General features: G+C 37.7%; 4 protein-coding genes across 4 annotated transcripts; 2 read left to right on the forward strand and 2 right to left on the reverse strand.

The window, feature by feature from the left end:
* Positions 1–2,903: 2,903 nt before the first annotated feature.
* Positions 2,904–8,673, forward strand: LOC135433764 (proton-coupled amino acid transporter-like protein CG1139). The gene is made up of 7 exons (XM_064690000.1): positions 2,904–3,180; positions 6,553–6,718; positions 6,778–6,964; positions 7,026–7,651; positions 7,714–7,889; positions 7,954–8,109; positions 8,172–8,673. The coding sequence occupies exons 2-7, from the start codon at positions 6,555–6,557 to the stop codon at positions 8,261–8,263; spliced, it is 1,401 nt and encodes a 466-aa protein (XP_064546070.1). The 5' UTR covers positions 2,904–3,180; positions 6,553–6,554; the 3' UTR covers positions 8,264–8,673.
* Positions 8,101–10,828, reverse strand: LOC135433765 (2-aminoadipate transaminase). The gene is made up of 5 exons (XM_064690001.1): positions 10,806–10,828; positions 9,972–10,146; positions 9,780–9,901; positions 9,418–9,719; positions 8,101–9,339 (listed from the first exon to the last, which is right to left on the reverse strand). Exons 2-5 carry the CDS (start codon positions 10,131–10,133, stop codon positions 8,654–8,656), a joined length of 1,272 nt encoding a protein of 423 aa, XP_064546071.1. The 5' UTR covers positions 10,134–10,146; positions 10,806–10,828; the 3' UTR covers positions 8,101–8,653.
* Positions 10,829–10,842: 14 nt separating this feature from the next.
* Blos2 (biogenesis of lysosome-related organelles complex 1 subunit 2) lies at positions 10,843–11,531 on the forward strand. Its single transcript, XM_064690005.1, has one exon. The coding sequence runs from the start codon at positions 10,934–10,936 to the stop codon at positions 11,426–11,428; it is 495 nt and encodes a 164-aa protein (XP_064546075.1). The 5' UTR covers positions 10,843–10,933; the 3' UTR covers positions 11,429–11,531.
* Positions 11,436–11,915, reverse strand: LOC135433769 (immediate early response 3-interacting protein 1). Its single transcript, XM_064690006.1, has 3 exons — positions 11,774–11,915; positions 11,619–11,717; positions 11,436–11,539 (listed from the first exon to the last, which is right to left on the reverse strand). Exons 1-3 carry the CDS (start codon positions 11,859–11,861, stop codon positions 11,484–11,486), a joined length of 243 nt encoding a protein of 80 aa, XP_064546076.1. The 5' UTR covers positions 11,862–11,915; the 3' UTR covers positions 11,436–11,483.
* Positions 11,916–12,027: the final 112 nt, after the last annotated feature.

A 12,027-nucleotide genomic window follows, 5' to 3' on the forward strand; every position in this document is an offset into this window, starting at 1 on the left:
TTTCAATATCACAATAATAGAAACAAAGAAGCAGGCTTCAAAATTAACGACAATATAACGAAACAAATATTTATATTTAATATAAGTATTACACAATAGTTTGCTTGTACTTGAACACGCAGGCGACCGCTCTGACTAAGGCCAAAGGGCAACTTCGCACCGGTTCTAATTTTAAGCCCGTGTCCCAAGTAGACGACGCATGTTTATTGTAACAGAGCACAAGTTCATGGCGAAAACAATTTTCAATTATGTATCACTTATTTCCATTTAAATGGAGATGGGTTTAATTTTATTTTGCGTTTCGTTTTTTTTCCAATTTTTATTTCTATATTTATATGGCTAGCATCATAACCAAATCAGCGCCAATTACAATGTGGGCTGTTGTTGTGCATGTTTTTCATATTTACTCGATTTTCGCGTGTAATTATTAGTTGTAATTCATATTTATTTGGTTTTTTGCATGCCACCCTGCAAATTAAATCTAAAAATGGCTTAATTAGCGTGTGTTTTAAGCGAACCCAATGATTGCTCCATTTACGTTTCGGTTAAAAGGTTTTTTTCCCCTCTTTGATAATGCTGATTAAAATTGTTGAAAAATATGTTTTGTCTAGGTTAGCATCTGTGCCGGAAACTGTCAATTATATTTTAGAGTATTTCACACTTAATATGCATACGAAAATCCACTCTTAATTAAGCAATTTAGTTTTAATAAACAACACAAATCAAATTCATAATTTAATTACTTTTACAGCAGGTTTCAAGCGCCTGCAACCCATAAAGGAAACCCGAATAGCTTGAAAATTAGCAACAATTTATCAAATCTTTTGAAGGCAGCTCTTAGCACCTGATGTTTAGCGACCCATTTAAATGGATAAACACGTTCACCGTCATAAATAATACGCTTTAAAGATGTCCATCCAATAAAAATAATGTGTGATGTGCGTAGATCGCAATTGGGCAGCTGATCAGGAGCTGATAGTAATTGATCTGCATACACGAATCAAATGTTCAAATGAATCATGACCGCCTACTCTATGCTGACGTCACAGGTAAAACAAGACCAACTCGAAGATATTCGGGTAGACAAGACTACGTCAGAGTCGGGGTAACGGCCGACCGGTTTTTGACTGACGGGCAGCCAGGCAGGCAGCAGCTAGACATGGCTATGGGCTAATATTTAGCCGGCTTTTGGTTATACTCGTAGTCGTATATATGTATATGTATAGCTGTATGTGTGTTCGATATACACGAATCTGTAACACTCGGCGTATGCGCAATGCATGCAAAACCATTGGAAGGCCGCCGCGTAAATGAAATTTGGCGCAAACGCACGAATTCTCTTTACCCCAAACCGGTTGATCGCCTGAGAAAGTGCATTAAGGCAGTGCAGCCCAAGCAGCGTAAAAAAAAATAAAAATGTAAATTGCAGATTTTGGCAACAACAAAGCCAACTGCAAATTTAGTTACACACAGTGGCAGTTAAATACACCTTACACCTTAACTCGTACTGGTTCTTTATGCAGTCTTGCCATAGTTACGAGTATCCAGCAGCAGTGGTCGAATATTTGGCAACGACTTTTTGTGCTTGGCATGCCAAGACTGGAAAGCGCTCAGAAAGAGTGTGAATTGCATTGACTGCACAGCTGAACAAGACAACACGCATATTGTGTTTGCATTCATCGTAGTTGCTTATTTGTCATGCCATCGATAATGTGACAACCAAGAGTGCGCATCGTACAGCTACTTAAGTCTGTATAAAGGTACTTATATATGTATTTAAAGAAAATATTCAAGGGCTCTGACTCGTATAAGTAAAGTTGCCACAATACGAGCATTGAAAAATGCTTTTAAATGTACCTGCAACACATTTAATTAGAGACTGAAAAAGTACCTGAATAATAGTAAAAATATTTTATTAATATTATTATTATTATTATTATTATTATTATTATTATTATTATTATTATTATTATTATTATTATAATTATTGTTATTATTATTATTATTATTATTAATATTATTATTATTATTATTATTATTATTATTATTATTATTATTATTATTATTATTATTATTTTTATTATTATTATAATTGTCACTGTTATCATTATTATCAGTATTATAAATATCATTATTATTATTATTGTTATTATTATTATTATTATTGTTATTATTATTATTATTATTATTATTATTATTATTATTATTATTATTATTATTATTATTATTATTATTATTATTATTATTATTATTATTATATGTTTATATGGCGTTCGAATGCGAATTCTCGTTCTGAGTTGTCCGCATGACAAAGTGACCCATATATAGCTTATCTACCGAGATATTTTACCATGTCTTCTTACAACCTAATATGATAAATCAATCAATTTGTTCATTTTATTAATCATTCATATGTATCATCATGTATGGATAGAATCCGGAAACTCAAGCCCCTTAAACAGTCTAAAAAAGCTCAAAAATATGCTTTAAGCTTTAGTCAAAGTATGAACAATTTAGCTTAGGCCATCAACGCGATCAACTTAAGTAGTTAAATGCTATATATATCATATTGTTCATATGACATCTTACTCGCTGCTCTCTGTTATTTTCGGTTTTTTTCTCATTTTTTTCTCAACACACGCACAATTATTACAGTGGATACTGTATTGCTTGGCGTTACTTAAAAATTAAGTTACATTTTGTCACTGGATGTGATATTTAATGCGCCTGCTGTTGATGTTGTGGCTGCTGCAGCTACCCCGTACCCTGAGAGAACGAGTATTCATGAGTGGTTGGTTGGTTAGTTGGTTGGTTGGTTGCCTGCTGCTGGCGTTACAATCGGTGGGCAACATTTCGCGCACTGCATAAAACCGGTGACCCACGTTGGGTCTGAGTTAGTCGTGAGCGCGCGGGCAACTTGATCACATCGTTTGCAATCGTAGATCGCATCCGTCAGTTACAGGTCAGTTTGACACCTGCGGGAGGGCGGCTTTCGTTTTGATATCGGTTCATCAATGTGTTTATCCAATTTATTGGTATTTGCGAAAAGTTCCTCATCACACCTATCAAAAGTTTAAGCTGCATCGGCAGAATTCGTAATCTGACAACTTTAACGTTGTAACATATTGTTTTTCCGATTCAGTTATATCTTTAGGTAGCAATCTGTTCTTAGGCCCGTCGGTAAGTTGGATTTGTAGACAGTATCTTAGTATCGCATTCCAAAAATGTTTTCGGCTAATTAACAACGGAAGTGTGGCAGCTTTTGCGAATTACTAACTAAGCGAAGCTCGAACCTCTCTCCAAAAAGTCAGTGTCGAGCTCGAGTGCACATTCTCAGTGCGGGCTCTAATAAAGCGTGATGAGTGAGAGAATGAAACTAGCTGAAACGTATTTTTGTAAATTTAAATTAATTGCACTGAAAATTAGCACAACAATGCGTCGAAATCGTTGACCAAAATGATTGAAAAAGTGAACGAAAATAGAACAATCAGAATAAAATAAAACTGAAGGCAATTGTTAAAAGCTTGAGTTGTAACCGGAAAAACTAAAAGAATAAGTGTCAATTAGCAAGTTCATCGCTGAACAAGTTTTAAACATTAATTTAATTAAATACTAGAAGCGAATACTTTAATCCTTACGAAAGTGAGCTTTAAGCTGCTTAAGAGTTGTTTATTTCTATTTTTAATTAAACCAGTTTCCCCAGGAAATGATTTTTATAATTTTTGTATTATTTTAAATGTATCATCAGTTTAAAAGAATCAAAAAATGATGAATTAATGTGTTAAAAAAATTATCAAATTGAATGGCTTGATTCTTTACATTTGTAAAGATGTGTCAAGACTTCCCTTTCATTCAAAGTAAAAAACATTTAAAAAGTTAAAGAACGATTGTTCAAAGTTATAAAAAGAACAAATAACCCGTGAATAAATCCGTAAAGCAATCATATTAATTTCAAAAATAAAAAATCCGTCAATCATCCATTTCCTACTCAGCAGAGATTTTGATCAATTTTGAGCGGTCAGACTTGAACTAAACATCGATTTGAAATATAATTAAAACGTCACTCATTTAGGCCTAATTGAAATGCTTTAATGTCGTTTTAAATCAGGTTTTGCAAAATAAAGCCGCAAAAGTTACCAACTACAAGTCGTTAACATATAATCTGATATTTTGCAAATGAATGAGAACTTATAAAAGAACATAGCATTTAATTTGCATAGTATTTGTAGTCTTGGCGTTCCAAATAGCCGTTAAATTAAATTTATAAATGTTAAAGCGATGAAAAATATAAAAAATGAGCTGATAGTACAGTTTGAAAGTAATGAGCCGACAGGTCCCTCATTTCAGTTTTAAAACATTTCGGTCATAATTTACGTAGTTAAAAAACAATTACTTGTGTGATTGATTCATCGATTGCAACTATCTTTGACTAGAACAAAGCAACTGCGTTACGTTTTGCCAACTCTAAGTTCAGCAAATTTGAATAAATAAGTGTTAGACAAAATGCGGAGCAAGGCCAACAACTTTTTCAAGCTCAGAAGCTGAGCAGAAGTTAATGTCGAGAAGCCGTCATCAGCAAACGGCGACCAATTGATATTGCGAACACGACGCTGACAAATGACTTTTGAATTTCAATCACAAATAACAACACCAGAAAGACCGCTAAGACCGGACAGTAAACCTGGCGCATTGAACTCGCCCACGTCGCCCGATCTCAAGACTCTGGCACAATATGTCGCGTGCCGATCGAGTTTTAAGCTATTGTTTATATTTGTTATTATTGTACTTCACGTGCACAACAGCCAGCATATCGATTGTATATTTCAAGTTGTTTTCTTTCTATTTTATTGGCCAAAACCAAATTTGCATTAAATAGTATTGCGCATTTAGGCAAAATCACTTTTGATTTGTGCTTTGTCAGATGGAATTTATTAAGCGTATAATGTCTTTGGCGGGCATACAAGTTTTTCTTGCCTCTGCTTTTGGCAAAAGGTTCGGTGCGAGTGACAACAACGTATCCAGTTTGAACCGGTTACAGTTTCATTAATAAAACAAACTATGACGTTTTTCATTTGCTTTATTTTATTTAAGTTTCGCATAAATTATTGAAGAATAAATTATCTAAAATATTTCTGCGAATTTTGCTTCAGGTAAATTCGGTACAACAACTAGAAAAAGTGCGTACGGTGATGGTTTTTTAAAAGGCGAAAGATTTAACAAAAAATAAACAACTTAAATTTTATAGAGATACGTAAGACATGTATAGATTAGAAAGTTATCAAGTGCTGTGCCGGACTCTCCGTGTTTTTTTCATAGAATTTCAAATATCTCGTATAATTTTTGTGTAATTCTCGAAGATATGCCTGCAAAACTATTTTCCATAGTCACTTGGTCGTGACTTCCGCATATCTCAGACCTGATTGCTACTAAGGTACCACATAATCTTGGCTAGAACAAAAAACCAGCTGTACTTGAGAATTTGCATCGTTTCTACTTCCGCACCAATGTGGGTGTGAAAAACGTAGCTCTTTGAAAATTTATTGTTTCGTAAAACCAAAATCAACGCGACAAACTTCAAGATGAATCAGTTGTACGACCTTCTGCCTCAGTTTACAACACATTTACAAATTTGTTGTATGTAAGCGATTGCATTTGCAAACGCTTTAAATAATACACATTATATAGCATGCATGCATTCAGCCGATTCTACAACTATACTTGAGTGTAGTACATATGTATGGTAGTCAAGAAGTCAATTTGTACAATTAAAAATAGTAATAATTGCACACACCACTCGCAAAACCGGAAAAAGTGTCGTAAATCCACAAGTGTGCTTGGATTTGCCAAAATTTCCATTTCTCGCTTTTGGGAATCTGAGTCTGAGACTAGGGTTTTATCTCAGTTGAGATCTAGTGCCTAATAGCGGGGCAATAAAATTACAAATTGTATATGTCAGACGAAAAGATTTTCTAATTAAGACACGGGCAATTGTTGTTTGCTTGATGTGCAACTAAATAATTGTTTTGTCTTATAAAAGGGGTAACGGTAACAGCTAAGTAACTATTCCAAACGCTAAATAAAATCACAACAAAGTCCAGTCCAAAGCCACTCACAAGTGACAGTAAAATTGGCTGCAATTACAAAATGTTAGCACGTTTCATTCACGACAAGTTGCTGACGATGTTGTGCACACACTCTCTCACACACACACACACACACACACTTACACTCGCAAACACACTCGAAGCAGACACAGAAAAGTCTGTGTGTGCCCTCATGTGGCTCATATGACGGGGGCAACGATTTCGTCCCACTGAACTTGACATTGCACTGGGTCTGCTTTTAATTTAGAAATATATCAAGCTATTTTCAGCTGCATTTTCTGTGCTTAGATAGATCGCGATCTCTATGGATAGTGTCAGCAATTAAATAACGTGCAAAGCTGCGTGACTAGCCTCTGATTGTAGTCCCATTACAAATGAGATTTCGCTGCGATCCTCAGTTTTTTCTTTTCTTTTTGTAATGCATTTCTTTTTTTTCGCTCTTGGCCAGCAATGAGTAAAAATGGACACAGCAATCCGGCGTATGTCAGCGATCATGTGGACAATGTCAAGCAGCAGAGCGGCAACAAATACTCTCTGGAGCTGGCGGAGAAGGGTGCCGCCAAGGATCCCGAATACAATCCCTACGAACATCGTGAGGTGCCACATCCAACAACGTAAGCGACATTCAGCATGCCAAAAGCCACACAAGCCTAATTTTTTATGCCGCCAATAGCAACTGGGAAACACTATTCCATTTGCTAAAGGGCTCTCTTGGCACAGGTATTCTGGCCATGCCAAATGCGTTTCGGAACTCTGGTTACGTAACGGGCTCCATAGGCACCATTGTGATTGGTTTTATATGCACCTACTGCATACACCAGCTGGTCAAAGCCGAGTATGAACTGTGTCGGCGCCGGAAGGTGAGCTCATGCCAATTTGTATTTTTATCGACAGCACAGTCTGATTGTTTTTTTCCCACAGGTGCCCAGTATGAACTATCCGGCTGTGGCGGAGACAGCGCTGAGTGAAGGTCCCGCTTTCTTTAAAGCCTGCGCACCCTATATAGGCACCGTAGTGAATGTATTTCTGTTGATTTACCAGCTGGGCACCTGCTGTGTTTATGTGGTGTTTGTTGCGTCCAACATCAAGTCCATTGTAGATGCCGTCTGCGAAACGAACATAGATGTGCGTCTCTGCATGATCATCATATTGATTCCGCTGATACTCATTAACTGGGTGCGCCAGCTAAAATACCTGGCGCCCTTCTCCACACTGGCCAATTTCATAACTATGGTGTCCTTTGGCATAATTTGCTACTATATATTTCGGGAGCCCGTCACAACTGATGGCAAAGAGGCCTTTGGCAAGGTGGAGAACTTTCCACTATTCTTTGGAACGGTTTTGTTCGCATTGGAGGCCATTGGCGTCATATTGCCGCTTGAGAATGAGATGAAATCTCCACACAAGTTTGGCGGTTCCTGTGGCGTTCTGAACGTATCTATGATATTGATTGTGTTCCTGTATGTTGGCATGGGCCTGTTCGGTTATCTGAACTATGGTTCCAGTGTGCTGGGCTCCATCACCCTAAATTTGCCGGAGCACGAAATGTAAATATACTTTTCACATTGTTTTGGACTAAAAATGATAACTGTCTACCATCCTGACGCAGTCCAGCTCAGTGCGTTAAGGGCATGCTGGCCTTTGCCATCTATATCACACACGGTCTGGCCTGTTATGTGGCCATCGATATTACCTGGAACGATTACGTTGGCAAGAAGCTGGGTCCACAGCGTAACAAGCTATTCTGGGAATATGCGGTGCGTACGGGCCTTGTGCTGATCACGTGTAAGTAGCTTAATAATCATCTAAGGAGCCACCAAACGTTTATAAACATGTGATCGTCTTGTAGTTCTCCTGGCCGTAGCCATACCCAATTTGGAGCTCTTTATTTCGCTTTTTGGCGCTCTGTGCTTATCGGCGCTGGGACTAGCCTTTCCAGCTCTGATTCAAATATGCACGCACTGGTACGAGACAAGTGGTATGACCAAGGGCTGGCTGCTGTTTAGTGAGTATTTAAGCCGAAGTCTTTTAAATATATGTACATAATTATTTACAATTCATTCTTAGGCAACTTTGTGCTAATTATTGTGGGCGTTCTTGGTCTCGTAATTGGCACGTATACCTCTCTCAAGGAGATTGTTCTCACATTCACTGAGTAACTGAATATTTTACAATTGTTTTTAGTCATAAATTTGTTATTTTTTTTCCTTCGAATTTGCCGCCACGCATTTCAGTTGTCGTACAAGCAAAGTATTATGCACAAAATATCCAATACAATATCGTTAAAAATTCTCATCCTCAAAAGAGGGGGTCAGGACGTGGTGTTGCATGTTTAAACTAATGTTTTTGTAAAGTTAAACTTGAATACTTTTAAAAATTTGATCAAATTTGTGATATTTTTAAGCAGTGTGCCCAAAAATGTTTATATACACATATTTTATCATAACTAACTACATAGCTGATTAAGTTCTAAGTCGTATCTTTATAAGCATTATTTAAAATACGATAACAACATACAAGCAATTGAAACTGTTCGCCATATTATAAAATCAACAATTGTTCATGTCAACAGTCTTCATATAAGCCTGCAAAGTCAGACACAGACGCTTCACACCATCCACAAGTTTTTCCTTGTTGTAGAAACCTATAGTTATACGAAAGAACTGCTGTCCCTTTCCCTCTTCTACTGCGAAACGTGAACCTACAATGAATGTTATCCTTTCACGCTCCATACAATATTCCATGAAATTGCGCGCATTCAATTGATCCGGCAAACGTATCCATATAAAAAATCCTCCACTAGGCGGCACAAAGTGGCAGCATTTCGGTAACTCAGACTTCAGTACTTCTATTGTCGCCAACATCCGCTCTTTATATGCTTCGTGGAGCTGTTTAATGTGAGATTGCGCCAACTGCAGCTCAAACAGACTAGCCACAATGCAAGATGTGTAGTTGTTGAAACCACCACCGCTGTGAATGATTCCACTGCTATCAAGCTGCTGTTTAACTCGTGGTGGCACCTCCAGCCATCCTAGGCGCACACCAGGTCCAATAAGTTTCGAAAAACTGCCATTGGCAATGACATTGCCGACAAAATCCGCATCTGTACGAGCGTCATAGGATAGTAGACGATCAATCAAGGGTTTTTCGCCGTAATGGAGAATGTTGTAGACATCGTCGCACAGTACTAAGAAGTCATATTTGCGTGCCAACTGCACAATTCCATGACAAACAGCTAAAAATAGAGTGAACAGAAATGATAAGACAATGTCATTTATCTCTATTTACCAATCATCTCTTATTTTCTACTCACCTGGTGAGAACAATATGCCAGTAGGATTATGGTAAGTGGGAACTGTATAATAAATGGCCCAAAACTCCTTGTTCTCTGATTTAAAATGCCGCTCTCTTACTTTTGTATCTAGGTCATCAAGATCAACGCCATCGTCATTGAGCTTAAGTGGAACGATTTTAAGACTCGTAAAGTGTTTCATGCTGTCCAATGCAATCATATAAGTGTACTCATCCACAAATATATAACCACTAAAGTCAATCAGAGTAGATAGCACGAAATGTAAGCCTTGCGTTGCGCCAGCTGTGATTATCAAGTCCTCGCTAAAAGGAACCATATTAAAAACAATTCAGTGCAATGCATTGAATCCTTATTACGATTACCAGTTAACGGAGTTGGTGTACATCTCACTGAAGAACTTGGCAACTTCCTTGCGTATCCCATAGGTTCCAATTGTTGGTCCATATTGAAAGATCAGAGAATTGTTGGCATTTTTTTCGTGTGTCTAGGTATGTACAAAGATAATTTAGATTAAAGTTGTAATCCCATGATGATAAGATTAGATGAGATCTCACCAAGCAATGGGCAGTGGCCTGTTGAAAAATATCACAGCAGGGCTCCAATAGATCTGGGCCTGGAGCACCTACGCTTAGATTTAAAAGAGTCGGGTCGTACACATTCCAAGCGGTGCCATCAAAAAGATGCTTATGCTTCAGCTCTTTATTCTGACGTGACATTTAAATGTGCTATCTTTAAGACAAACGAAGTTAATGTGATTAGTGCCAAACGAAATGCGAAAATAACATCGGTACGTCGATGTTTTTTCATTCTGTTTTATCGATCTTTTCCCGATGTTTTTCACCGCTTTCCCATTATTTGGCAAAAATAGCGGTTAAATAATAAGAAATATTTTTTCTTTAAAGAAAACAGGCTGTTTTGTTTGCTTAATATTTTGAACGTTAAATGTTATACTGGAACATGTTTAACATTCCAAGAACAGATTAGTGTACGTATCAGATCGAATAATTGCTTCACGATTTCACAGAATGGAGGGTTTTTCACAGTGACAGCCATTGTGACAAATAACGTCATATATTAGATAAAAGCATATGATATACTGCACGTACAAATTAGTCGTCCTTGTAGTGTAACATAATTGCTTTTTAATTATTATTGTTTTTTCGTGATTCGGCTAATGCATTAGGCACTCGCGAATAAACATGAATAACGCTATTAGGTATACCGTAAATGTTAATCCTGATATAATTAAGTTGCATCTTAAATTTGAGATATGCGCCTAAGGTCAATTGAAGGTGGGAAGGGGAATTTCACTGTCATTCGGATAGATGCCATCTTGTGTCTGGATTTTTAGGGTGATACATTTGAATAACCATCAGCGCAAGCCTTACCCACAGAATGTTACCCGTTCACAACGAAACGCATGCGTTTACTATTCGCAGTGCTTGCACCATTAATTATTCACAACGAGCCGGCAACATCAGCTGCTAATAAAATTGTTTTGGAAAATTCGTACAACATGGATAAAGAGCAGCCAACAACAAGCGCTAACGCAGCTCAAGCAAAGGATCAGGATCACAACCCCTTACTCGACTCACCGATGCGGGGGCCAACATTGTCAACTTCAACATCCAGTTTCGAAGCCTTAGCACACGCCCATGATCCGAATCTCAGCAAACTGGCCACGAAGATGTTCCAAAAAACTGAAGAATATATAACACATGAGCTTAATGCGCCACTAGAGGACTATAAATTGCTCGAGGAAATGAACAAGGCAACTATAGCCAAGTATAAAGACATGCGTCAAATAGCTGAAAACCTCAACGTATCCACCAACGAACTGTGCGGCAAATTTCAACAGTTAGCGCCCCTCATGCAGCAAATCGATGAAATATCAGACACAGTGGACAAGTTGGAGGCGGCTGCTTACAAGTTGGATGCATATAGCATAGCGCTGGAGAACCGGGTTAAGTGTGTGCTGCAGCGCAAATCGAGTCAGCACGCAGGGCAATAATCGTGACTTTTCCGAAAAGCATTACTAGTACATTTATTACAATAGAATTTAAGTTTTACCCAAGCAACAGTTTAAATACAATCGCTATTACATTAAGAAATATCAGTGGAACTGCAAAGTGGAAAATATTGACACGTATTAGTCATATTGGTTTTGTCTTGTGGAAATATTAGTATATATGGCAACTCACTCTTGGCAACTGTGCGAATTGAGCGAATGAGATTTATGACTTGATCCTTGGCACTGGGTGCTCCGAAATCCTGTTGACCGGCATGCCGGCCCCAGCCAACTGTAAGTGCATTGTATTGGGTCAGCTGTAGGGAGATTTCGACTGCAATAACTTACACTTAGCCAGGAAACGTTCCTCGTGTAAAATGCAAACTGCATTCAGGCAAAGCAGCGAGGCCTCAATCAGTGTCCACAGTGTAAACATTTTTGCAACTACTTAAAAGAAAATAAAACAAAATAACTAAATAATTGTTGACGTCAGTTTCAAAGCCACACTTGCCAATCACTAAAAGACGCGCACAAACAGCTGGCTGTTGGATTTCTGGGGCGACCATCCATTGCCAGTGCAAACAGATTTTCCAACACCGCGT

Source organism: Drosophila montana, unplaced genomic scaffold, assembly GCF_035044405.1.
Source record: "Drosophila montana isolate Dmon_TW-CO22-7 unplaced genomic scaffold, ASM3504440v1 contig_3218_1, whole genome shotgun sequence".
Taxonomy (NCBI): Eukaryota; Metazoa; Arthropoda; class Insecta; order Diptera; family Drosophilidae; genus Drosophila; species Drosophila montana.

Excerpts from the sequence above, each read along its gene's own strand:
- LOC135433764 (XM_064690000.1), top strand. The coding sequence starts at position 6,555 with ATGAGTAAAAATGGACACAGCAATCCGGCGTATGTCAGCGATCATGTG. Across the intron at positions 6,719-6,777 it reads GAGGTGCCACATCCAACAAC|CAACTGGGAAACACTATTCC; the intron begins GTAAGCGACATT and ends TGCCGCCAATAG. Across the intron at positions 8,110-8,171 it reads CAAGGGCTGGCTGCTGTTTA|GCAACTTTGTGCTAATTATT; the intron begins GTGAGTATTTAA and ends ATTCATTCTTAG.
- LOC135433765 (XM_064690001.1), bottom strand. The coding sequence starts at position 10,133 with ATGTCACGTCAGAATAAAGAGCTGAAGCATAAGCATCTTTTTGATGGC. Across the intron at positions 9,720-9,779 it reads TACACCAACTCCGTTAACTG|CGAGGACTTGATAATCACAG; the intron begins GTAATCGTAATA and ends GGTTCCTTTTAG. Across the intron at positions 9,340-9,417 it reads TGGCATATTGTTCTCACCAG|CTGTTTGTCATGGAATTGTG; the intron begins GTGAGTAGAAAA and ends CTCTATTTTTAG.
- Blos2 (XM_064690005.1), top strand. The coding sequence starts at position 10,934 with ATGGATAAAGAGCAGCCAACAACAAGCGCTAACGCAGCTCAAGCAAAG.
- LOC135433769 (XM_064690006.1), bottom strand. The coding sequence starts at position 11,861 with ATGTTTACACTGTGGACACTGATTGAGGCCTCGCTGCTTTGCCTGAAT. Across the intron at positions 11,718-11,773 it reads GGAACGTTTCCTGGCTAAGT|TTGGCTGGGGCCGGCATGCC; the intron begins GTAAGTTATTGC and ends ATGCACTTACAG. Across the intron at positions 11,540-11,618 it reads AATTCGCACAGTTGCCAAGA|TTCCACTGATATTTCTTAAT; the intron begins GTGAGTTGCCAT and ends TCCACTTTGCAG.